Here is a 25,619-nt window from a genome sequence, read left to right as displayed (position 1 = left end):
CCATGCAGGTACATGAAAGCCTGAAATCGGCATGAACAAAAGTGCTGGGACAGGGTGTGAGAGCTAGACAGAGGGCTCAGCAGGGCTCAGCAGCATTTGCTCAAGTCAAGGATGAAAAAGAAAGGCAGGCTGGGGGGCTGAACAGAGCGAACAAAAGCCCAAAAGTGGGGGTGAATGTTGCACGTAACAGAAACAAGCCTCTGCTGGAGCGGAGGGAATGTGCTGGGAAACAACACTGCAGCCAGCTAAGCTTAAAGCTAGAGTCTAACACTTTGATTCCATAGAAACAGGAAACCTCTGGAGGTCTTCGGAGGAAGACTGAATGATTAGAACAACACTTCAGGGAATAGTCCACATGCCAGAAGGTGCTAAGAAGGTGATGTTACAAGGGCTAAGAAACCAGGGTTCGGGGCAGAATCCTAGTTCTACTCCTTACAAGCTATGTGGGGTTGGGCACTCTATTTCTCCTGTTACAGAACCCGTTTCTTTATCAGTAAAGTGGGCACACTAATGCTCATCTCGTTCAACCATTGTCAGGATTAAATGATGCTGGGTAAGGGCTTCAAGAGTGTCTGGCCCGCAGGCAGCACAGCAGCGTGAACCACATTCGGCAGCACAGCAGCGTGAACCACATTCGGCAGCACAGTATGTATGTGCCCAAAGCCACCACCTGGAGAAGCTACAGTGCACACTTAACCCGTCACTGTGGTCCATGTATATCCCTAGATGTCTTCTTTCAAATGAAAAAGCTGCATAAAAGAACTTTTACTGAACAGCATGGACCATCCCTTAACAAAGTTGCTAGAAACCCGTCAGAAAGGGAAAAAAAAGATAAACACGGGGGACCAGAACTAACCCCCATATTAATCTGTTTTATGGGTAATGCTTTTTAGTATTGAAACTTAATCATAAAAAAATCTGTTTTTATGACAAGAACTTCCCCCCACCGAAAAAGTGCTACCTGACTTGACTAAAGATCTATTACTGGGCATCTGTCACTGTGGAAAAACAGCAACAAAACCAACTAGATTTCTGGTCAGGCACAGACACTCAGGTTCCTGCCCAGGCCCTCACATACAAATTCTTGACCACCTACTGTGGGCTGGGCCCTTAACCTGGTAATGTAAATTATTTGCCCCTAGCAATTTAGGGACAGTTAGTCAGGCAACAGTGGGTATGGTGGAAATTTAAAAAAAAAACACAAAAACACAACTTTGAAAGGAAGAGGCCTGCTAGAGATAGGCTAGAGAGAAAGAAAAAGCGAAAAGAGGACAGGCACAAAAAGCCGGAGGTCCAAAAGGCATGCTGGGCAATCACAGGCAAAGCATCTGTGGAGGAAAGAACCCATTTTTAAACAGAGAGAGCTAAGTGAGATAGAGGCCATTCTTCCTGTCCTAGGAGCAAGTACCTTCCAGCAACCCTTTCCTTCCCGGCCTGGAGAAGAATCCCTCTCACCCAGGACTGCGTGCAGGCCCCAACTAGTCAATCCAGTTAGCACAGGAAATGAAGTCTGTTTTCCTCTCCGGCTTTTACACATTTTAATCACCCTGCAGTTATGACTTGGACAGCAAGAGCCCTGTGCCGCTAGTTATAAATAACACTGCCCATAAGTGACCAGCGATTCTCCCGCTACCTGTGATGCACTGCACCTAAGCAAATGCAGAAGAGCACCTAAGACATTTTGGAATGACTGCAGATTTGGCCCTGACAGTTACACCCCACCCAACAGGAACACAGTAACGCTAAGTAAAACGAGGCATGATTTTACTTAAAACCGGCCTACAACTTTAAAATGTTATTTGTAACCAAACCTTGATCCTTCGGATGCTGACGATGGCCTCTGACACCTTCTCGATGGCCGAGGGGAAGAAGAGAGTGACGGTCAACCGCACGGCCCCATAGAGCGTCACCGCCACAAACACATGGCTGGCTCTGATCACATTGCCAAGGAGCACATAGGTAGTGAAGGTCACGAAAACGATGATTTTGCTTGCAACGAAAAATGATGCCAAATTCATTCCTCTAAGGTAGGAACTTTTCAGAATATTGGAAATTTCCTTCCTAGGAAAGAGTAGGATATAGGTTTTGGGGGTTTTTTCCAAAAGATTTTTTATTGATTTTTAGAGAAAGAGGAAAGGAGAGGGAGGGAGAGGGAGAGAAATGTCAATGTGAGAGGGGAACATTGATCAGCTGCCTCTTGCATGTCCCCTATTGGGGATTGAGCCTGCAACCCAGGCATGTGCGCTGGCTGGGAATCGAACCAGCAACCTTTTGGTGCATGGGATGACGCCCAACCAACTGAGCAACACCGCCCAGGGCAGGATATAGATTTTAAGGCAAGCACTGACAGCAAAGTCATGAAATGAATTCAAGTACCTTTCGCATGAGGCCCCCTTTCTGAGGGCCATATGTCCCCATCCTTTAAGATAAACAACCATTCTACAGTTCCAGCCCTGGGGCTGGTTCCCACATGAGGCCCATGTGCTCAATACCCACTTCACTCATCCAACTATGTGAAGGCTCAGTGTGCACTTTAACATTTTGGGTCAATCGGTCTGGGTTGGAACATTCATTCATGAACACTGGTCATGTGCCAGGCACCTCGCTGATGACAAAGATACAGCCTGTCCCCTCCAGGAGCACATGCACTCACTGGAAAAGAGAATAAGCACCCCCAAACTTGTGGGACAAGACATTAGACAGAAGCAGCCAGCACAGGCCCCTGGGGGACACGGAGAAGAGGCATCTGACTGGGACCAGTGGAGTCAGGGTGAGTTGCACACACGGAACCTGAGAGGCAGAGCCTCAGTTAGTCGAGGGTCAGAGAAGAATCAGAATGAGAGTGCTTTCAGTGTTTTAAAATATGAAAAATATAGTGTGATATATACAAAAACTTACCTCCTCAAACTGGTAATAAGCTCTGCAAATGGCTTTTCCCAAGCATACATTTTTATTATTCTTATGCCAGTGATAACTTCATTCATGGTTCTGATCCTGACATCTGTGAATGTTGCGGTCTTACTCCTAAGGGGACAGATGTGAGAGGTGAGCCATGACGACCACAACCCAATTTCCCTCATCAGCAGAGGGAACATCAGAGACTAGGGAACAAATGGTTCCATTCAGCTCTTCTGCACCGACAACTCAAAACACAAATGGGGAAAAACTGCTATTAGAAAGTCAACGATTCAGCCCAGTTCAAGAAGTACTTTAGAGAACTTACAATATCTGCTGAGGAAAATGTGAAAGGACTCAGAGACAAACCGTCTGCTCAAGAAGGTCATGGTTGGGCAGGGAAGGAAGAAAAGCACCCAAATCTAACGAGAACATAAGAGATTGTGCTGTAATAAATTAAGAATGAAGGACTGGGAGCAGAAAAGAGAGGGCTAGTTATTCTACTGGGAAAGAAAAGACCAAAAAGCTTCAGAATTCTGGTGGCATTGGAATGGGCCTCGAAGGATCAGGAACATTTCTCCATGGCAAAGAAAGGAAAGGAAATTTCAAGTAGAGAAAAATATGAGGTTTTGAGGCACAAAGGAAAGAGCTCAATGTGCTTCAAACAATATATCTCCATCCATCTGACAACTTGGCTATGACCCACTTCCAACCCTCTGGGATCTGCTTCAGGTCTAATTCATCACCATTAGGCTCTTCATTACCACCCACTTTTCTATCACAAATGCTGTTAGGACTGCGGAACATTATGAAGACATAATTACGATCAACCTTATCCTTGGGGAGCTCATAACTTAATGGAAACAGTGAATTATAAAAACAACACACACTGCAAATGGCATTAACACAAGTATAATAAAAGTATATGCAGCTAGAACGGGGCCCATAAAATATCTAAGTGTATTACTATTTAATAATGTTTAAATAACTTCGATGCATGTAAATTCTGCTTAAGTACACTCTACCTATTGAGGTAAGGTGACTGAAAAGCTAGCCAGGAGGAGCCAGCAAATGCCCTCCCCTTCCCTGCTACAAGATTAGCTTTCAGCTTAAGGCTGGAGCCCCACCCACTAAGCCCGAAGAGTCTACAACACAGGCAAAGAAGGGACCACAGAAGGCATTTGTTTTGTCTTTGAACAAAAGCATCGGGCAGACTGTGCATGTTATCAAACACCTATTGCTATAGTACAACAGTACCTACATATGTTTCTCTTACCGGAGTGATGAGAACAACTTTCCAAAGCAGCTTTGCAAAGGCAGAAGAATAATTAGCACTGCCATCCCGGCAAGACACGAGATTCCTATTTCCATCCACAGCAGGGCGGTCACTGCGATGGCCTGCAGTGGGCCTGCCCACAGAAAGTGCAAGAATATTGTTACCTTAGAAGAAAAAGACAAAGCCTTTTTAAGACTATTTAAAAACAAAACCAATGAAAGATACAGTATAGAAACCATCTGCTCTGAAAGAACAGAGCAGATGAGAACCTAAACGGAAGTGACCACAGTGGGTTTAACCCTGCTACAGCAGAAAATATCTGCCACTCCGGCAACACAGGGCAGGCTACAGGTGCATCCAGGGAGAACCTGACCAGCAGCATTAAAAGGAAGAGCTCAGCTTTGTCTTCTCAACAGATGAGCTCAGGGCTTCCCCAAACTCTGCCATAAAATTTAGCCCCACCTCCTCTACACTCTCCACCATCCAGGAAAGCCTATATTACAGTCCACACGCTCCAGTAATTCCTTGTGTATTTATCTCCCTGATAGACTGTGGGTCTCCAGGGTAAAAGTCTTACTCATCCCTAAAACTGAATAGGAACCTCAGTTCATTTTCGAGGAATGAATGATTAAAAGAGGAGTGATCTAGTACAATACAGATCTGACCAGCGGCCATGGTGCCCTGGATGATGGGATATATTCACAAGGTAAATGAAAAAGGAGAGTATGGGGGGTTACAGGAGAGTAGGCCGTTTCTGGTTAGAGACCACCCATTTGTCATTATTTACTGAAGGCTTCCTACACAGAAGGCACTCTACAGGACACGGGGAAAAATCATCCCTACCCACCAGAAGTTCATCTAGGGGAAGAAAAAGATGACTCAGCCAGCAATCCCAACACAAGGTGCTAAGAAAGGCCACGCCAGGAAGGCTACTAGGTACCTTTAACCAAGCTGGGCCAGAACACTGCTGTCTGCCTATTTACCACTGAATTATGTTGTAGGCAACATTAGAGAAACAAAACTCTCATCTACAGAACAATGCATGTTACATCTAAGCAGCACACAGAAGAAATGAGAGTTAAATTAAAAAGTTAAAAAAAACCTTACATCCTCAACAGAGTCCTGGCCTGTGGTAAACTAGGTAAGAAGGGTGGGAAATGAAAAAGGACGGCTCTGGTGCAGCTTACCTGATCAAACTTGTTCACATCATTGGACAGCAAATTGACGATCTGGCCTGTGGTGGTCTTGCCCATGGCCACGTTACTAAGGCGAAGTGCCTGAAAATAAGAGAGGGAACAAGAATTCTATTACAACGGTAATATCAAGCCACACTTAGAAAACAGCAAAACGGAGCACTTTGCATTGGATCTTGTCTGATGTCAAGACGAGCAGGATGACCCATGACAGCGAGGCTCTAGGGACCTGGGTTTAGCCTTCTACTCCTCAGGGTGGCGGCAGCCACAGCTCACAAGGACAGCAAAGGGAGGAGTAGGAGGTAGAGCAAAATCCCCCACTTCATTTTTTTATAAATGTGGACAAGCGCAAAGTATAAAAAAATAAGTTTATACTGAGAAGACAACGAAAGTCATTTTGAGCCAAATTAGATGAGAGTGGAGAAGCTACCTAAAGAAAAAATTTAGAGGACTTGGACTGTAAATCTGGAATCCGTCATTAATTCTGGGTGTGATGTCATTTAAACACTTCAGGTCTTGGTTTCCGCATTCTGTGAATGTAAATAACCCCTCACACCCCCTCTAGATCAGAGGTTTCCCAACAGTGAAATGGCTAGTATTTCTTGTCTACTATGTGTAGGACACCACGGGACAAGATACGTACAAGTACCTGTAATTCAAATGTGAACTGGATTAATAACCACAATAGCACGGGGAACTGGGAAAGGTTTCATGAGTGACACCGGGGACCTGGGATGATGAAGAGGAGAGAAGAGAAGGTCACCGTGGGTGAAAGGAACAGCATGCATGGAAGTCAGGGAGAGGAAAATGTGGAGGCAGCTGAAAGAAGAATACCCAAAATCTGGCGTGAAAGGTGGGTTGGGAAGCCACTAAAGAGTTTAGAAGGCAACATGGAACAGTGAAATTTTTTTTTTACATTAGAATGAGAAACTCAACTTTAGGAAGATTAAACTGTGAAAGTGATTGGCCAGGAGATTCCAACAGGAAGGGAGAATTACTCTAGTCAAGAGGTAACAAGACAGGGCACCGGGATTGTGTGAGTGGAAAGGAAGGGCCAGACATAATGAGAAGACTTTGAAAAGTAAAAAATGCTGTGCAAATATAAGTGAATCAGTCACAAAATAGGAAGGAAGGGAGGGAGGAAGGCCTTTACAGGAAAGAAATAGAACTTATTATGCCTTAATTACTAAAAGTTATCTTCAAATATTTTTAAAGCAAATTTGACATATAAATACATGTTCATTCCTCATGCAAAAAAAATACATTACATATTTTAAAAGAGTAGCTATTTGATACCTAATTTTAACAATTAAAATAAGGCAGAATGGCACACCAAACTCTTATTGTAAACTGATCATTTTCAAAAAAATCTCAAGACAACTATATCCAACTAGAATTGTCATTTACAGACATCACTGACGCTGACAATGAGAACTACAGGGTAAGATGGTACAGATGACAATTTGTGCAAAAGACAAAGTTTCTCTGGGTGCTTCATTAAGGCTACTTGTAACTCAGCAGTGTCTGTGACCAGGTATAGTGACAGATGAAAAGTTAACATAAGTTAATGATAACACTACAGCCAACACAGAAACTAAGAATCCGTCAAATAAAATCAGTCATATTCCAAATAGAATAAAAAAAATAGTAGCGTGTCATTAATATTATTGAGGAAGACTTAGCTTTCAAGCAAACAGCCACCAGGCTTCTGCTTCCATACATGAAAGAATGCCCTCCGTTATAAAACATGCCCTTCGTTATAAAACTATAAAACTGGACAAAACACATAAAGCAGCTGTTTTCAGGCACTGAGCCACAGGCAGTGCAGGACTGTGAGCCTTGAGAGCAGGGAAACACAGGAGCTGAGCCCTGGGCCTGGCCTGGCTTTCAGCCAGGGGGTGGGGGGATTTTCTGCCCAAGTAGAACTGCAGTTTCACTGAGCTGAAGAAGAGGAGGTGGCTGTTCTGAATGGCAGAAATACCTGGAATTTGCAGGCCAGAGTAGCAAAGGGTAGGCCCCAAAAGTTTTTGTGGGTATTTTCCAAAGCTACTTCTCCAGGACTTCACTGTCCATGGCCAGGGCAAGACTTCATGGGGCCCAGAGAGTGGCAGCTGTGAGGCTGAGTGCTGAAAGGAGACTCCCGAGGTCATGCAGCGCCAAAGACAATAGAGGGTCTGCCCAACTAGAATAAAGAGATCTTCATAAGCACCTAAGACAGTCAGCTTGCACACCAAGAAGGCCAAGCCTTAGTAATAAAACATACTCTAGAGTAGGAGTCATGCATTTGGACTAAGTTCAATGTCTACCCTAGAGCGAGGAGATATGTAGATAGATAGGCAGGCAGACAGACACAGATTAAAAACAACCACCACCACTAATTTTAACAGGACCAACTGTGCCAGGAACTGCCTATCAAAACAATTATCCATATCCTTTAATACAGACTCCCTATAATGTATCCCTCATAACATCCAACAGAGTAAAACAATTAGACAGGCAAAGAAAATATGACCCATAATCAAGAGGAAAAAATACAGGCAACAGAAATAGATCCTGAGATGATCCAGGGATTAGGAGATGAGAAATATAAAACAACTACAGTAAGTCCTTACTTAATGTCATCCATAGGTTCTGTGAGTTTAAGAAAAGTACCACATAATGAAAATAAGAGTTAAGTTCCTATGTTATAAAGAAATGACGTTGAATGAAATGACATTATTCGAGGACCTGCTGTACTGCATATACATTCAAGGAGTTAAAGGAAAATATGGTTATAACAAGTAACAGGTGAGTAATTCCAGGAGAGGGACACTACCAAAAAGAACCAAATGTAAATTCTAGAACCAAAGGATACAATATGGGAAATTCACTAGATAACTTTAATAGCAGAAAATTTCCATTGCCCCATTCCAATTTACTAACCCTTTCTTCTATAGTTTACATCTGCAGAACAAACAGAAAAATAAAAAAAGTGATTGAAGAAAGAAAGCCTGAGGGTTCAGTTGGACCATATCAAGCAATGAAACACATGTGTAATTGCAGATCTGGAAGAAGACAACATAAAGGGAAGAAAAAATACTTTAAGAAATAAAGGCTGAAATGTTTCCAAGTTTAGTTAAAAATATATTAATTTACATACCTAGGAATCTTAGCAAACCCCAAGAAGGATCAAAATAAAGAGAACTATGCCTAGGCACATTATAGTCAAACTGCTAAAAACCAAAAGTAAGAGAAAGTCTTAAAAGCAGCCCAAGAAAAATGATACATTACATACAAAGGAACTACAATACAACTTAAAGCTGATTTATCAGAAACAGTGGAGACAAGAGCGTCTAGCGTAATCAGTTATACATTTGTTGCCATCAGGAGCTACCAGTTCATTGAGTGCTCAGACCCTGGCATATGCAGTATGTCATCATGATCATAAAAACAGCTACCATTTATTGAGCACCTACTATCAGCCAGACACTGAATATGAAACAGTCCTACAAAGTAAGAACTATTCCTATTTTACAGATGAGAAAATAAGCTGAAAGTATTTCATGCCTGAAAGAGAACACTCAGTCTTTTTTCTAATGCAGCAAAGTTAGCATCGTTCCTCATTAATGCAGAAAATTTTAGTTTGGTTGTAATGAAGTGTATATGTTATAGTTAAAAAAAAAAAAGTTCACATCCAGTGAAGAGAAAAACAATGTACGAATTTAATGTATCATCTTCCTGCTAATGTTCTGGTTTTACATTTCCTTAAACTGACATAACAAATACTGTTTGGTTAAATGGGTTTTCCTGGTAAAAGCAAAACAGTTCCACCACGAGAACAATAAAAGGCAACAACATAAACTGGAATCAATACTTGCACTACATATGCCAGACCCAGGATTAATATCTTTAATAAATCAAGAGCACCTAAAAGTCAATTAAAATTATAAAAGCTTAAAAAGAGAGGTGGGCCCTGGCCCACTGAGCAGTGGCTAGAGCATCAGCCTGCATACAAAAGGGTCACAGGTTCCATTCCCTGTCAAAGACACATTCCTGGGTCGCAGGTTCAATTCCGGCCCCAGTCAGGGCACCTGCAGGAGGCAACCAATTGATGTGTCTCTCTCACATTGATGTTTCTCATTCCCTGTTTCTCTCCCCTTCCCTCTCCCCTCCAGACTCCCCTTCTACTCTCTCTAAAAATCAATGGGAAAAAAATCTTCAGGTGAGGTTAACAACAGCAACAAGAGAGAGAGGTGGGCTGCACACAAAGCACACATGCAGGAAATTCACTAAGAGAAACACAAATGGCTAATGAAAATTTGCAAATCTCAAGTTCATTATTACTCAAAGACATGTAAATTAAAATAAGCAGTATTTTCACCCAGACTTTAGTGAAACTGGCAGAGCTTTAAAAAAATACAACATCCGATCTTAACACAAATGTGGGCCATCTCATTTCATTGGAAAGAATGTAAATAGTTAACTCTTTGGGAGGAAATCTGGAGTGTCAAAACACCTTGAAATGTATGTGCTCTTTGAAATTAAGGATGTCTGCAAAGTTTTAGCTTTAATCATGTTCACTGCACTGCTGTTTGTTAATATATAAAAACTGGAAAATAATCTAAATGATGAAATTAATAAAAACTTGAAAGCAATCTAAATACCTAATTATTAGTTATACTAGAATCCCTGTGGCCACTGAGAACAAGACTGTGAATTGTGGAATGCAAACCCCATCAGAGCAGGGATCCATTTATGGTGGGTTCCTTCTGTGGGTGGGTATGAAAATACACCTGGAGTTATAAGGAAACTGTATAATCTAGGTCACACATTCATTTTGTACAATTTTTAAAAAATAAGTGCAAGTAATAACTGTCACTCATTTAAAAAATAAACCGTTTCTCCTTTCTCAATTATTTAATCAGTAGAAGTGAAACACAAGATCCAAGTGTGAGCACATAAATATCACCACCGAAGGAACAGGTAAGAGTTTTCCAGGCTGGTGAGATGTATTGTCTCTTTAAGAATACAATCTTGAGTCATTAAAAAAAAATCCTCCCAAACCCTTCTCTAATAGTCCTTTAAAACAGAAGACACAAACTGTGGTTCATCATCTTCATGACGCAGGCTCCTCATCAACATGACTGACCCAATGTCAAGGACCCTCAGTGTGTGTAAACACTCCTCCCACAGAGTGCCCCAAATGGCCATGCTTTTGAATACTGCACACGTTAAATATCCACTTTGTCCTTGCTGTCAGGCTATCCCTTCGAAAGGCTAGCTCACCCTTACCTGCCACTATCCCCTCCTCAGACTATGTCACCACCATTACATACCACTGCTTCTGAACTAGGATACGCTTCATGACATTCTAAGGAAAGTCAGAATAAATAGGCTCTGAGTAAGAACCTAAAGGACTTTCAGAACAAAACACAAGCATTTGTGTCACCTATTTTGCATGTTTGGCTTACCTCCTGATCCCCGGCCCCACCCAGCCCCACCCCAGAGCTGTCTGTCAAACAAAGCGATTCCCAGGTACACTGCAACAAGCAACCATGATGAGTATGCTTAGCTCACTTGAAGCAAAAAATCTCCTGTATTTTTCAAATACTGCTGTCCAGAGTTGCCTAGTAATGCTGCCATGCCTACTTTCATGATTGTGTAATCGAAAGCCATTAATCTCTGTTTCTGAGGGAAGGGCACAAGGACTGTCTAATATCCTCCGTCCCTAAGAACATGATGGGTGACAACTCCATAAAGTTAATCAGATCCCCTCTATGGTTCTCTGTAAAAGAGATTCAAGGAAATAAAAAAGAGTTCATACAAAATCAACCACCTAATGCTCTCTATAACCTGACAGCTCCACTGCCTGTTTTTTCTTTTTGCTGGCCCTCTACAGAAAGCTCTCTGCAAGCTTCGACAGATTTGGCATTTACCTCCTGGGGGTACCATTAGCTTTCTTTTAACTCCGTTGGCCACCTTTTACCCTTATACCACTATGACGTACTGAAGTCAAGAGGCCAGAAAGATGCATGCAGAGTTCACAAGTGAGCCTCCAAGCATGAGAGGATAATGTGGACCCCAAGAACCACTGGGGGGGTAGGGACTGGGAAGTTATACTTGCTCTGAGGTCAGACTCGAGACTTGAATCCCTCAGGGGGAGTTTCTCCAGGTTCTCTGATATCATCACCTCCGAGAGCCACGAGTCCCTGAGGTGGGCTCTCTGATGCCCTGGGAACCCTAGGGCCCCACAGCCCCTGCAGGATAAAGCAGGGGCTGACCAGGCCCCATTCTGTAGACTGCTACACAGTGTTCGACAGTTTGCTGCTGACCATGCTACACGTAAAACACTTGCTCTCCACCGTGGGGGACCTGACATGCCCCAGATCCTTGGGAACATTTCAGAAAATCTAATTATTGAACTGAAAATAGGCACCTTGATGAGTGAGGAGGTCTTCAACATATGTTGTTTCAGGAAAATGACTACAATTTAATTAATGCAAAGAATATGTAAGGCAATCTGATGGTAGTATGTTCAAAGTGAGATCCCATCCCCAGATAATGAAAGACTCCTACCTCCAGACCCTCCCATCACCAATTTCTTTGTTTGAAAGACAAGTCCTATCTCACCAGTTTACCAAACAAGAGGAGAGAACAGAGACATGAGCAACACAGAACAGCTGTGGCAAAGGTGAGCTGGTCAGGCAACAGGAAGAAGGAAAAGTGCGAGCATGAAAGGCCCCATTCAGGGAGAGAAAATAAATGAAGTATGCCCCCAAGAGAAGGGGAAGACAAACTTCTATCAACTTTTAAAATATATATTTTTTGATCATGAATTTTTGTTTTCTGTTTCTAAATAAAACATTATAAAAAAACAAGTAAGTGTTTACAATCTATTATCTCAAAAATGGCATGCTTAGTCGTAAAAATTTATATGTGAGGCCTTATGCTGGTCTTTTATAGAAACTATACTTAGAACTATTTTCTCTCTAAAGAAGTTTCTAATTAATTTGCTTATGATGTGTTTCCCTTCAGACTAGGCGTATAAGAGGGACCCAATATGCCCTCTACAAACTTACCCATTGCAAGTAATTTTACAGGGAATTAGTCAAACTGAGAGTGTTTTACAAATGTGATTTTGCTTTTTCCTAAGGCTTTATATTTATCAAAGTATTAAACTTGAGGAAGTTGGGAATGCAGCAAACCTAAAGTAATGAGTTGCATTACTCACTGCCTTACAAACACCATCTCTGAAGCGTTCAGAAAATGGAGATATCTGTGCAGAAGGAAAAAAAAAATGACACAGGTAAGGGAATGCTGTCTAAATGATGATTTATTCACAACATACATTTTTAGAGCCAACCTTACCGAAAGCAGCAATGCCTTCCTTTCTATCACTAGTGTGTATAAAGAAATTAGGAAAAAAGTGTACAAAACAATGAGGAAAACTACTTCCCATACAGTGACCTGTCACACTCTTTACCAAATTCCATTTTTTTTAATCCTACATTCTCCTATTCAGTGGAGCAGAGAGGCCCAAAACGCAGCTGGGTCCCAGCAGCTGTTAAGACACAGAGATACTGAACAAAGAAAATGTTGGCTAATGGGTCCCAGAGGGAAGAGATGGAGACTTGAAAACATAACCAAGGCAGAGCTGCTTGCTCAGAGCAGGGAGCCAGCGAGGGTCGGGTCCTCTCTGAAACGCCTCCCTTTCCCTCCACACTGACTGGAAGTTCATCACCACAGTTGGGGGTTGGGGTGAACGATGACTTTTTCTATGAATAATGAGTGAATGTACAACCTATGCCTATTCGGAAAATTAAATGAACCTTGAGGACATTATGCTAAGTGAAATAAGCCAGTCACACAAAGACAAATTCTGTATGGCTCCACTTACGTGCAATACCTAGAATAGGCCTATTCAGAGACAAGAAGTGTAATGGAGGCCGGCGGGGGGCTGGGGAACCATAGTCTCATGGGCACGGTTTCAGTTTACAAGAGGAAGAGAGTTCTGGAGGTGGGCGGTGGTGATGACTGCACAAAGACGCGAATGTTCGTAATGCCACTAAGCCGTACACTCAGAAACTGGCAGACGTGGTCAGTTTTATACTATGTGTATTTTACCATAATTAAAAAATTTAAAATGTGTTCATTTAAAGAACAAAATGATTACCTTTGAAGACCTGAAAGAAAATAACCACCAAAAATTCTAAACCTAGAGAAGTATCTTAAAAGAACAATGGAGAAATAAAAACACATTTTCAGACGAACAAGAAAAAAAATTTAATTAAACTAATTAGAATTTTAAAAAATAAACATCAGTCATGGTTTCAGTATAAATCCCAGGAAAAGGAATAGAGGTGCTCAGGCTGCCCTTTCACTTTCCCCGGCCCTGTCTGCTGTTCCCTTGCCCACTCTCTAGTACATTTCCTCAGCTGTCCTGACGATAAGAATCCCGAGGGCACAGATTAAATATACAGACTTCCAGGCCTCTTCCTTAGAAATTCTGAGGAGAGAGTCTGGGTTTGGTTTGGTTTTGTAATTTGTTAATCCTCACTTGAGGATATTTTTGCCACTGATTTTTAGAGTGGAAGGGAGGGAGGATGGGGTGAGAGAGAGAGAAACATTGATGTGAGAGAGACACATTGACTGGTTATCTCCCGAATACACCCCCAACTGGGGCAGCCAGGGGTTGAACCTGCAACCAAGGTACGTGCCCTTGACCAGGAACCAAACCCGAGACCCTTCAGTGCACGGTCCAATGTTCTAACCACTGAGCCACACCAGCCGGGGCAGAGTCTAGGTTTTTAATAAGCACGAAGATGACTCATGACAAAAGCTGGTGAATCTCAGCCTAGTATATGCCCTCATCCTTGATCTGTTTGGCAGGGAAGTTGAGCAGGTATGTCCTACAGCTAATATTACCACACCCAGTACTGTATACACAGAGCTCCCCACTGCAGGGCCCATAAACATCTGGCTGACAAAAGCAGTGAAGAGACTGCCGCTCTGCTAAATGGCTGCGTAACTGATAGAGGACCAGCCCCCGCCACCACCTCTGCCATAAGCAACTATATAATTGGACAAAAGTATGTTTTCAGGCATCAGATAACAGACAGTGCAAGTGATCCTTGAGAAGGGACACTCACAAGGTGACCACCACCACTGCCCTGGTTCTCTGCCAGGAGACCATTTTCCAACAGTGGCAGTGAGCTGGAGTCCACAAAACACAGCAGCCCTGAGCAGAGGAGGCAGAGGTTGGACATTTGAGTCAGTAGAAGCAGCTGGCAACTTCGAGGCAAGACCACTGGGCAGTAAAGAGGTTATAGAAAGGGAGGGCCTCCAAAGTCTTGGCGGGGGTGGGAGGTACCTGCGGCAAGGCCTTAGCTGAGGAGGGAGCTACGGGTCAAGGCCCAGGTCAAGACTGCTCAAGACTTGCCAGACAGCTGGTTCACAGAGCAGCAAGCAGAGCGCAGACACTGAAGTTAATGTTAAGCAGGGTGGGGACACTGGAGTTCTTGAACAGCCAGAGTTGAGAAACCTTATTAATGCACCATGAACAAGCCTGGCGTACAGTTGAGACACCCCCGAAAGACCACATCTGAGAATTCAAGGCCACTCTCTAGGGCACTGATTCTCACTGGGGTGATTTTGCCCCACCCTACCCCCACCCCACATCATTAGTCATCACTGAAGTAAAAGTCAAACCATAATGAAATACTACTTTATACCCTTATGAATAACTAAAATTAAAAACACTGACAATACCAAGTCTTGGTGTGGATGCAAAGCCACTGGAACTCATATTATTGGTGGAAACCTAATATAGTACAATCACTTTGAAAAATCATTGAGCAATTTCTTCTAAAGTTAGTTGCCAGATGGCAGAATGCAATGGACACTCATAACTCTCCAGCAGCAGCAACTTCCTCTTTGAAGAAAGCTAAACCAAACAGCTTCTCCCTTCCTAACCTTCTGAGTTAGCTCCAACTCCTAAGTGCAAATCACTAAACCTGCTCTCAAAGGCTCCTCTCAGCTCCTCCTGGAGAAGCAAAAGCATTGACAAATTGCCCGTTCATGAAATTAACTTTTCACCAACTGCACAGTTCCAATTCAAGTTGATGTCAGAAGTAAAACAGAAAAACGAAGGAAAAAGATGTGTTTCAAAGAAAGATTTTAAAGTGTTGAACAGCGTAAGAAGCATTACTATACTAGTTCATTTGAATCTGGTCAGAAGGTTAGAAAATACCATTAGAAGAGAAAGTCTAACCAAAGTATCACAGGGTTCCAGGGAGACACTATTTCCGTAAAGCCCACCCAGTTTCACTGTGACAGTATTCTGAAGAAGCTAGTTCCGCTGAGCCAGTATGGATTATGTGGTTGAAAATCAGCCCATGAACCAGGAGGTTACGGTTCAATTCCTGGTCAGGGCACATGCCCAGGTTTCAAGCTCAATCCCCAGTGAGGAGTGTGCAGGAGGCAGCCAATCGATGATTCTCTCTCACCACTGATGTTTCTCTCTCCCTCCCTCTCCCTTCTTCTCTCTGAAATCAATAAAAACATATTTTTTAAAAATACATATCCTCAGGTAAGGATTAACAACAACAACAAAAATACACTTACCTAAGGTGAGTAAAAATATTTCTCTAAATAGTATACCAATCTATAGAAATCATCCCCTGGAGATGTATCAGATAAGTATTAGCAGCCGATTCTCATTATTCACAATAGTTATGTTCTATAAAGTCACTGTGAACATGACTAGTGAATACTAATTGCTCCTAGGGGAAATACAGGGTTAGGTTTCTGCCAGCCTTTGGTAACATTTTCATCAACTGATCAATGCACACATAACCTTGTTTCTGTTTAAAGACAACTTAATTTAATATCTAATATTGCTTCATTAACGCTGGACTTGTGGCCAAAGCACGATAACTCACACCTGAATCAAGCTTATCTGATATGAGTATTTTCTCCACAAGGCACGTCACAGTCTTCTTGTGTTTAGGACCACTAGACAGCACTGGAGCAGTCTGTGTGGGACCATATTAAACAGCAACCCCAGCCCCCACCCCCCCACAAAAGCACTAAACTGCAGAAAACAGACACTAAATAGACCATGAAAACAACACCTGTTTTCAATATGAGAACTGCAACAAGAAGGCAGAGGGCAGAGTGCCATCTTGTTCAGCCCCAGCTGGGAATAAACAAGGGTTGATGTACATGAATTCTTGTGAGGCAGGTCTACAATAAAGAATACAGGGAAACGAGAGTGACTGCAGGGAATCAACTCGTCTTAGAAGTTGAAATAAAGGACAAATACTCTCCCACAAACTATCCTTTAGGTAACTCTGAAAACAGTGAAGATAGGATTTTAGCCAGAATAAGAAGTCTGGCCAAACTGATTCAATTCTGCAAGGAAATCTGCACCAGGAAACACGTAGCAGAGAGCAGCAGCAGTGAGCTCAGCGACTGACTGCTCTGGCTTTACCTGGCATTCAGAGCAAACCAACCCATCACGAGGACCCACTGTGGGAACCACTACAGTTCTGCAATCTGGACACAACATCAGGAAACCTAAGAGCCAATTAAGCTAAAGATCTGAAAAAAAAAAAATCTCTGTACTGTAAGCATTTTATACTGCAAACAAATCTCTGTGAAATATGGCAAGACCATCCTGATTATTGAGATTGTCATTCTGCCTGCCCCGGGTCTAGAGACCTGTAACATTCAGGCTCACTTGCACCCAGACCCAAGGCCAAGGTCAGGGCTGGCAGATGAGGGATACATTCCCACTAGGGACAGGGACTGAAATTGTCAGCTGTCTCCAATCCAGGCTCACATTGCCTGAAGCCACTGTCTTCCCCCAGCCTGGCCCCACCTCCTGTGCCCTAAGCTGGGGAAGTAGCCCTTTGAGATTTGAAGCTGGACATGTCCTCCTTCTTCTGTGTTCAGCCAAGAACAAAGACAGGAAGTGAGCCACTGTTCCCACCACAGGGGTGACAGCAACCCAGGCTGACAATATAACCAGTGGCTGGTGGTGACTTTTGAAAAAGAGCAAGTACAATGTTCAAAACACTACTGTGTAAGGAACTTGTTTTCTTAACACCAATCTCTTTTTTACAAAAAAACAACAACAAAACTGCCTGCACTACACAATCCGTTTCTTTGGCAAAATGTTCTGAAACATGCCCTAAAGTTTTGAGGAACTGAAGAGACCACCATGAGCTGTTTCAACAGACAGCCAACTGGAACTACTGATCCAAACAAAACTTCATCAAAACTTCGCTTCATTTAGTATCAACTTAAACAGAAAAATCAATGATCAAGTGGTGATGTAAAATAATGTAGCCACTATGGAGGACAGTATGGTAGTTCCTCAAAAAGTTAAACAAAATAATACCATATAGTCCAACAATTCCACTTCTGGGGTGTACCCAAAAGAACTGAAAGCACGGACTTGAAAGGATATTTGTACCCTCATGTTCACAGCAGTATTATTGGCTATAGCGAAAAGGTGGAAACCACCCAGTGTCCCCGAGAGCTGACTGGGTGAACAACAGATGGCATATGCCTATAAAGAACTATTAGCCTTAAAAAGGAGATAAATTCTGACGCATGCTACAACATGGATGAACCCTGAAGGCATTATGCTACATGACATAAGCCAGGTACAAAATGACAAATAATGTGCGATTCCACTTATATTAGGTGCCTGTAATAGGCAAATTCATATAGATAGTAAGTAGAATGCTGACGCCTGTGCGGAGGAGGTTGGGGAGTTAGTGTTTAATGGGTACAGAGTTTCACTTTGGGAAGATAAAAAAGTTCTGGAGATGAATAGTGGTAATGGCTGCACACGAATGTGAATGTTGTCAATGCCACTAAATGTTATACTTAAAACGAGTTAAAACAAGCCCGGCCAGCATGGCTCAGTGGTTGAGAGTCAACCTATGAACCAGGAGGTCATAGTTCGATTCCTGGTCAGGGCACATGCCCGATTTTGGCTCCATCCTCAGTAGGGGGCGTGCAGGAAGCAGGTGATCAATGACTCTCATCATTGATGTTTCTATCTCTCTCTCCCTCTCCATTCTTCTAAGATCAATAAAAACATTTTTTTTAAAAAGTAAAGAGTGAAAATGGTTTTACCACAATAAAAAAAAAATCAGTGATCAAAAACCAAAAGTAATCTTACCAAAGCTGTGCAAAGGTAAACAAATGACAAGTCATTTTTATATATGATACATCCCACAAAGTCATTCAGTATTAGAAACTACGACTATGAGTTTAACAGCCATTCCATTTATAACGCCCAACCTGATTTTCTCCTAGGGTGGGAGATTAGGAGGTAAGGTCTGAGCATAAACTGCAAATGTTCACAGAAGGGACATGCAGAGCTGCACTGCAGCATCAGCTTTTGCCCTAAATAATCAGCCCACCTGTGATGAAGTATCTTATTTCTTCTCAGATCAGCAGGATTCTACATACAAGGCAGTGCATGAGAAAATCTCTTTCTCACATTTCTGGAATTTCAGGTTATGTCTATGGTTTAACCCAAGCAATTCTTAACTTAGTAAAGGGTCAATTCTTTAAGGCTAATCAAGCAAGCAAATTTATACCCATGGGAGATGTCTGAATGAGCTAAGTCAGATCGGATTTCCCAAAGGCGACGTTCCAAAGCGTTAGGGAGGAGAGGAAGAAAAACAGGTGGACAACAACTCACTTGCGCTGCAGAGCTTTGTTAGAACCATCACCTCAAACCTGATTTCAGTGTTTAAGGTTTACAGAGTGGAGTGCTAGTGAAATTTCCTGTTTATTTATGGGGGCTAAACATGACCTGGAAATACAAAATATAGCTAATTTACAGAGAAATCTGAGTATGTTCCTAAAGAGCAGAAAGAAGTGCAACAGAATAACAAAGATGATGATGACAACGACAATGGAGACCCCTTGAGTCAAGAGTACCAGCATCACTTCCATTTCCATGTGACAGAAGAGGAAACCGGGCTGACACACTGTGGCCTACCAGGCAATGAAATGCCAGGCTTCCAGGATTCACACAATTCCAAGATCAGTAAGATTCAGCCCAAAGGAAGATGTGGAGAAGACATCTTCCATTTTACAAGAAAAGTATTCACAAGAAACAGAAGCTCTAGATAAGTGGCAACTAGGTAAAAGAAGCAACACTTATATACCAGGTTTTATCTTTCAATGAGGATTTCTTTTAAATAAAAATTGTATACATTTAAGGTACACAACATGATCTTTTGATACACATATACACTGGGGAATGATTACTACAGTTAAACTAATTAGAATATCCATCACCTTATAAAATTCTCTGGTGGGGAGGTGGGGGGAGCGCTGTGAGAACAGTTTAAGATCTACTCCCTTAGCATATTTCAAATATAAAATACTATAAAACTGGGGTGTGATTTTTTTTTTTTAAAGCAAACAGCCCTCAGCAAAGAGATATCCAGGATCATGTTTATGAAGAGCTCTTCAGCTCCTGACACTGGGGTATCTGTGGCAACTCCTTTGTCAAGACACCTGAAATCCTTACTCCTTTTACAAAAGTTAAGACCAGGGTAAATAATGGGATAATTTCATGGCAGTTCTCAATACAAAAGCAGTGAACACATCAAATGGGGTCCTATCACTAAAACTGCTACCATGCACACTGAAGGAAAAGAAAGTACTATACACAATAATAACTTGAATGAAAAGCAGCATAAAATAGATGAAACCATTCCTTCTCTCCAAAACTACTAAGAACAATATCAAATTTAAAGTTTTATCCCAAACATCCAATTTTTTCTTTAATACTGCTAAAAACTACCATAATTATAGAAAATAGCAAGTGAGTCTATACTTGGCTTAAATTTACACTTTTCTTTAGTTAACACAATTATATTGAACATAATTAAATGGTTCATTTAAAAATATATTATCATTTCCTTTCTCAAATACATCTTTTGTCCTAGATTTCATTTTATAGATCCAATTTCACTGACAGTCACTTTTAAATACAACGTTGATGTAAATGAAGGTTTTAATGAACAACAATAAAATTTCTATAAATACAACTATGAGATTTAAGCATGAAAATAGTGAAAATTTTTCATGCCTAAATTAATCTGATACTTATTTTTTTATTAGATTCTATTACAAATTTAGTATTTTGCAACAGCCTGTGGCGAAATGTTATCAAAGGCAGCCCAGACTTGATCTCAATAGAAAACTCATTACATATTAGTAAAGTTTGCTTTAAAAAATATATATATATATAGCCTGATGCAAATATCAAGCTTCTCTAAGTAAGGTTTAAATGGTTCTCTTTACGAAATTTTTAGTTTAGGTAGAACTTTTCCAAAATGCTTCTGATGCTTCAGATGAGGTGCACATTTTGATACCAAATGACACTTACCTTCCGATAAATCATATGGCACATGGCTACTCTTAACCTCATGCCAGCACACTGAACGTGATAAAAGTACAGGTGATGCAGTATGGCCAAAAGAAGCGTGCAGGTAGTCAGCACCGTGGCGTAGGCGTAGGCTTCACGCAAAGCTGCAGAATCGGTGGGATCATAGTTTTCAAAATAACTAATAATTTTCCCCAAAAATAGGGGCTGGACTACTTTGGTGCCTTCCTAAAAGGGAAAAGAAAAATTTAAAAAGCCTTAATTAGAAATATAAGCCATACCAGTTTTTCTTATCATAGCTCTACTTTTATTATCAGCATATTAAAAAAGGCTACATTCACCACTAATCTAAAAGAAAAATAGAACTACTTCCTTCTTTACTACTAGCAGTCGTTTCAAACTTAAACCAAAATTTTAAGTTCAAAGGCAATAAAGCTTTAGTACACTGCGCCTGGTACACTGTAGATGCTCAATAAATATTACAATCAGTGCTTTAGAATGCATTTGGCAAAATGTCAAATAAGTCCTGGCCTCAGATGAACAAGGAAAAAAGTGACAAAAGAAGGGTAAGAAATTTGCTTACATAGGGACAGCCTGTTTCCTCTGTACTCTCAGTGTCCCAGCCCAAAGGAAAGTCAAGAATCATATTCAAGAGTCATATTCTTGCCACCTCCTTGTACTATCAAGAGCCTTATGAACTGAGATATTGGCTCAAACACAGATCAGAAAAGAGAAACTTTCAATCTTTCCCAACCCAAGTTCAACATGCAGGTAGATCAAGAGAATGAAGTCCAGCTGCTGTTGGAATATTAAAAAGGAAATTTTATTAAAGTATTAAAGAACCAGGCTTGGGAGGTTCCCAGGGTATCTGGCCCATGGGGTGTCGCCTTAATAGGTCTCTACCCCCTAGAAGCTGGGATGTGCCCAGAAGTACTGCCTCCTTGGAGTCAAAAATTAAACATGGTAGAAGCCAAGCTAAAAATAATGTCATCAGTGGTTTTCTGTAAGCCATACATTGCAAGTACTGGTTTTGGAAAATATTAACAACCATCTATTCCCGAAGGCAAAAATTAAAATTCTACACCAATGAGTTGGGAGTCACTGGCCTTACCTCCTGTATAAGATTTAGGGGAAGTACTTTTCTTCCCCAAGACTAAAAGCAAAGAAACAGCAAAACTGCCCCTCCCTGCCAAACAGCCACTCCACCCCACAAACTACTTCTTCCCGTGTAAGGTACACTTCTCCCCATCAAAGGGAACCAAACACTCAGTGCAAATCCAAGTCACCAAAAGTAAACACACAGGCCTTTGACATCATTTCCTCCACAGATTTTGCAAAAGACAAAATGCCAAAAGTTTGGAAACCTTTCAAGAACTGGACTGTGAAACAAGCATTTCCTTTTAATCAATCCCTCCTTATTAACAGGGACATGTAAACAATGGGCAGGTTTACCTTTGATAGCTCTTTCCTATCTGCCCCAAGTGAGAAAGCTATGCACAAAAGGAAGGAAGAATCCAAACAACTAAACATGAAACAAAACTAATGTGCATTTTCTTCTCAACCAACTAGTAGTACCCTATCGGGATATTTACAGAGATGCCCCTGTCCCTCAAACAGATATGACACTAAAACTCCAACAACACCCTGTCCTATGTATGTACAAGTACACACATGTTGACGGGCTTCACCTTCTAACAGGTCATGGAAGTTTCCATCCACTATACAGAAGTAAGGGAACACTGTTTAGCTGAAGAATTATGAGTAAGATAATCAGATCTCAAGAAAACAAAGACTCACTGTTACATTTTCCAGCACGCCCTTCTATTCACCCCAAGAGGCACGGATAATTTACAAAAGAACCCTAATGCAGTGGGTCGTAAAACAAACTTTAATAAGAGTTTACTGAGATGAAAAGCTGGAGGCTTACGAAGCAAGAATGTCAAACTGTACACCTGGGCAGTCCCAACCCAGGTATAGCCAAGGGCACACAACCCTGGGGCTATCCACCTGAAGCCCAGAGGTAACACCTGCCATCCCAAACTTCCATAAAACTACAACTCTCTGCGAGTCAGTGTGGCCTATTACTCAGCTCCCACTTAAGCCTAACATCAGTATAATTATATGAGAACGTTCAAGTATCGTCACCCATCAGAGAGAATACTGATAGATGCAACAAACCCATTGCAAAAAGTTACCACCTAAGCAACTGGACTCTTCTGCTCAGAGACAATATTTAACAATCCAGTAAAGCAAACAAGCTCACTAATGAGTAATGCCAGTTCATGGCCCATACCTTCCCACTCATCTGTCTACTCTAGATCTTAAGAGTAAGAAATAAAACAACTGGGAAAATATGTGTCATCAAACTTGAAAGTAACCAAATTAAAACCTTCTGCATGACTACAGTTAACAGTGCTGTGTGACGACAGAAAAGTTAAGAGACTGAATCCTAAGGATAAATTATTTTTTCCTGTTTTCGTTCTTTCCTTTTTATTGTATCTATATGAGAAGATGGGTATCAGCTGAAGATGTTGTGGCAGTCATTTCACAATATATGTAAATCAAGCCTTCATGCTGTATGCCTTAAGCTTATACAGTGATATATGTCAATTATTTTTCAATAAAACTGGAGGGGGGAAAATTTTTTTAAACTTTCTTATAGCAGAAACAAGGTCAAAAGTCACTCACACAATCTCTTCATCTTCAAAACCAATCTATGACCGGGTGAAAATTCTTCCCACAAACCAACTGGAATACAGTCCTTATTTCTTCACAAAAATCCCATTAAAGGGATTTTTAAAAGAGCCCAATACGATACCACAATGCCCCGTGGTTCAAGATTCTAATAGAGTCTCTGAGACTATGAAGCAGATATTTCTTAATGGAATATTTGGTATCCAGCCTCTTTAAGGAACCTGATAGGTGAGCCCCATCCCTTGCTTCTCAGGCTAACTTATTACATGGTTGTATGCTAAATTGTCCCCAGAGGGCACAGTTCCTCCACCATGTTCCCCCCATTTACTTGAAAGGTTTCTTGTCCAACTCTATTTACTACAACTGATTTATGAGAAAAAATAAAGTAAAATACAGGAAACAGAAAGCTATCAGACAGGAAAAAATGCTCAAGTGAAACATTTAAGTAGAAAAGAATAAGCTTGTGGGTGAAAAAAATGTAGAGGTAGTTAATTTTTAGAAATGTAGGAACAAGTGGCAAAGGCAGAGTTGAGAAAGATTAGAGACAAGGAAGGAAAGCAGGGTGTCCGGCGAAATACCATCAAGATTCTAGATACACGTTAAGTTCTCTTTCTATCAGTGATCTTCACCCTCACTGCATGTCAGCCTCACCTGGGAGGTGTAAAAGCACTCTGATGCCAAGCCCAGCCTCCAGGGACTGGTTTAGGGTCAACTGATTAGGGATTAAGCCTGAAGTCCCTTCTCCCTGGAAGATTCTACAGTGCAGAGACTAACCCCACGTAAGCACATGCTGGCCTCTCCTGCACCATCATGGCATCTTACAAGTGACACAAGGAATTTAATCAGGGTTACAGGTCACATACCACACTTCCAAATAAACCCTTATGAACCCAAAGCCCTGAAGTTCCAAGGATGAAACTAAGACCGTCCATTCTGCACAGCTGGAAAAATTAAGTGTATTTACAAAATGAAAAAAATGAAACATATTTTATTTTTAAAGCTACCTCCAAAAGGAGAGAGGGAATACAGTGGAAGGCACTAGAATAACAGCCTTCTTTAAAAACAGCCTCTTCTGTTCATTTGACTTTGGAACCAAGAAAACATTACACCAAAATATAAAACAAATAAATTTTTAAAAGTCAGTTCCTAAAATTTCAGAGTAAAATAAAGCAAATGTACCTAAATATATGTCCATCCAGTTATTGGTATAACCACACAAAAAGAGAATGATTAACAGTGGTTTTAAGCAAAATAATTTGAAAACACATTCCCTTTGTGATATGTGGGGCAGCATGAACAGCAAGAAAATTTTAAATTTTTTTCAGAAGTCACATTATGGGTGACAGTGTTGATAACATATGATAAAACAAATAAATGTTTTCAATGATAACTGGGATTAGGCACAGGAGAAAGAAGAAGAGATGATGGGAGAAAAAAGATACAGATGTAAGAGATAAAGATGCAAGAAAAATGAGATTAAGTAAAAACACTAGTGTCCTCAATATGATTTGGACTGTAAATACCCAAAAAGCACTCACAATATGTTTACCTTTAAAAAAAAAAAAAGGTATTCTAGCTTGGTCCAATCAAAGTTGAGAAACAATAACCAATCCAGCAGCAATGAGCGCCTCTGGTGCCTAGACTATAGTCTCTAAACACCATTTCCCACTAAAAGGAGCCAGGGCTACTTAGAGAAATGGCTGATTCCAGGGTTGGGGAAAAACTCTACAAGAAGAGCCAGAAACATCCTGTCACTCCAGAAAGCATGGAAACTAGCAAAGACTATTTGAGTATGTGCAAGAGACTTAGGACCCAACCTGAATAGACTCCAATTGGCCAAAGATGACCAAAGTTTGGCATAAGAAAAATAATTGTAATGCACTGAAGCACATGAAAAACGCTTAAATCCATGAGCTCATGCTGATACTCATAAAAGCAAACAACAAAAACTCATTAGCCCCAGAGAAGAATGGTGGAGAACCATTATTTGAAACAAAGTTAAAAAAATTAAGAATGTCCACTGCCCTTCCTAGACATACTGTACCTCAGAGTAACCAAAGTGTTGATAACAGCAAAGTTTCTCTTTATGAAAATATTTCAGCTAATAAATGAAGAAGGGAAGAATTCGAACATCACCATTTGCAACCCCTAAAGAGTT

At 41.2% G+C, this 25,619-nt stretch overlaps 1 protein-coding gene across 1 annotated transcript in view; it reads right to left on the bottom strand.

The window, feature by feature from the left end:
* ABCC4 (ATP binding cassette subfamily C member 4 (PEL blood group)) overlaps positions 1-25,619 on the bottom strand; it is a 227,153-nt gene that overhangs the window by 154,373 nt on the left and 47,161 nt on the right. The window contains exons 4-8 of the mRNA XM_087814273.1: positions 20,771-20,995; positions 5,359-5,448; positions 4,172-4,335; positions 2,899-3,024; positions 1,812-2,061 (exon numbers count right to left, since the gene is read on the bottom strand). Of these exons, the coding sequence (XP_087670399.1) occupies positions 1,812-2,061; positions 2,899-3,024; positions 4,172-4,335; positions 5,359-5,448; positions 20,771-20,995 (855 nt within the window). The remainder of the gene's footprint in view (positions 1-1,811; positions 2,062-2,898; positions 3,025-4,171; positions 4,336-5,358; positions 5,449-20,770; positions 20,996-25,619) is intronic.

The sequence above is a fragment of the Miniopterus natalensis genome, chromosome 2 (genome assembly GCF_054644295.1).
Source record: "Miniopterus natalensis isolate mMinNat1 chromosome 2, mMinNat1.hap1, whole genome shotgun sequence".
In the NCBI taxonomy this organism is placed as follows: domain Eukaryota; kingdom Metazoa; phylum Chordata; class Mammalia; order Chiroptera; family Miniopteridae; genus Miniopterus; species Miniopterus natalensis.
This window is presented reverse-complemented; position numbering and strand designations above follow the sequence as displayed.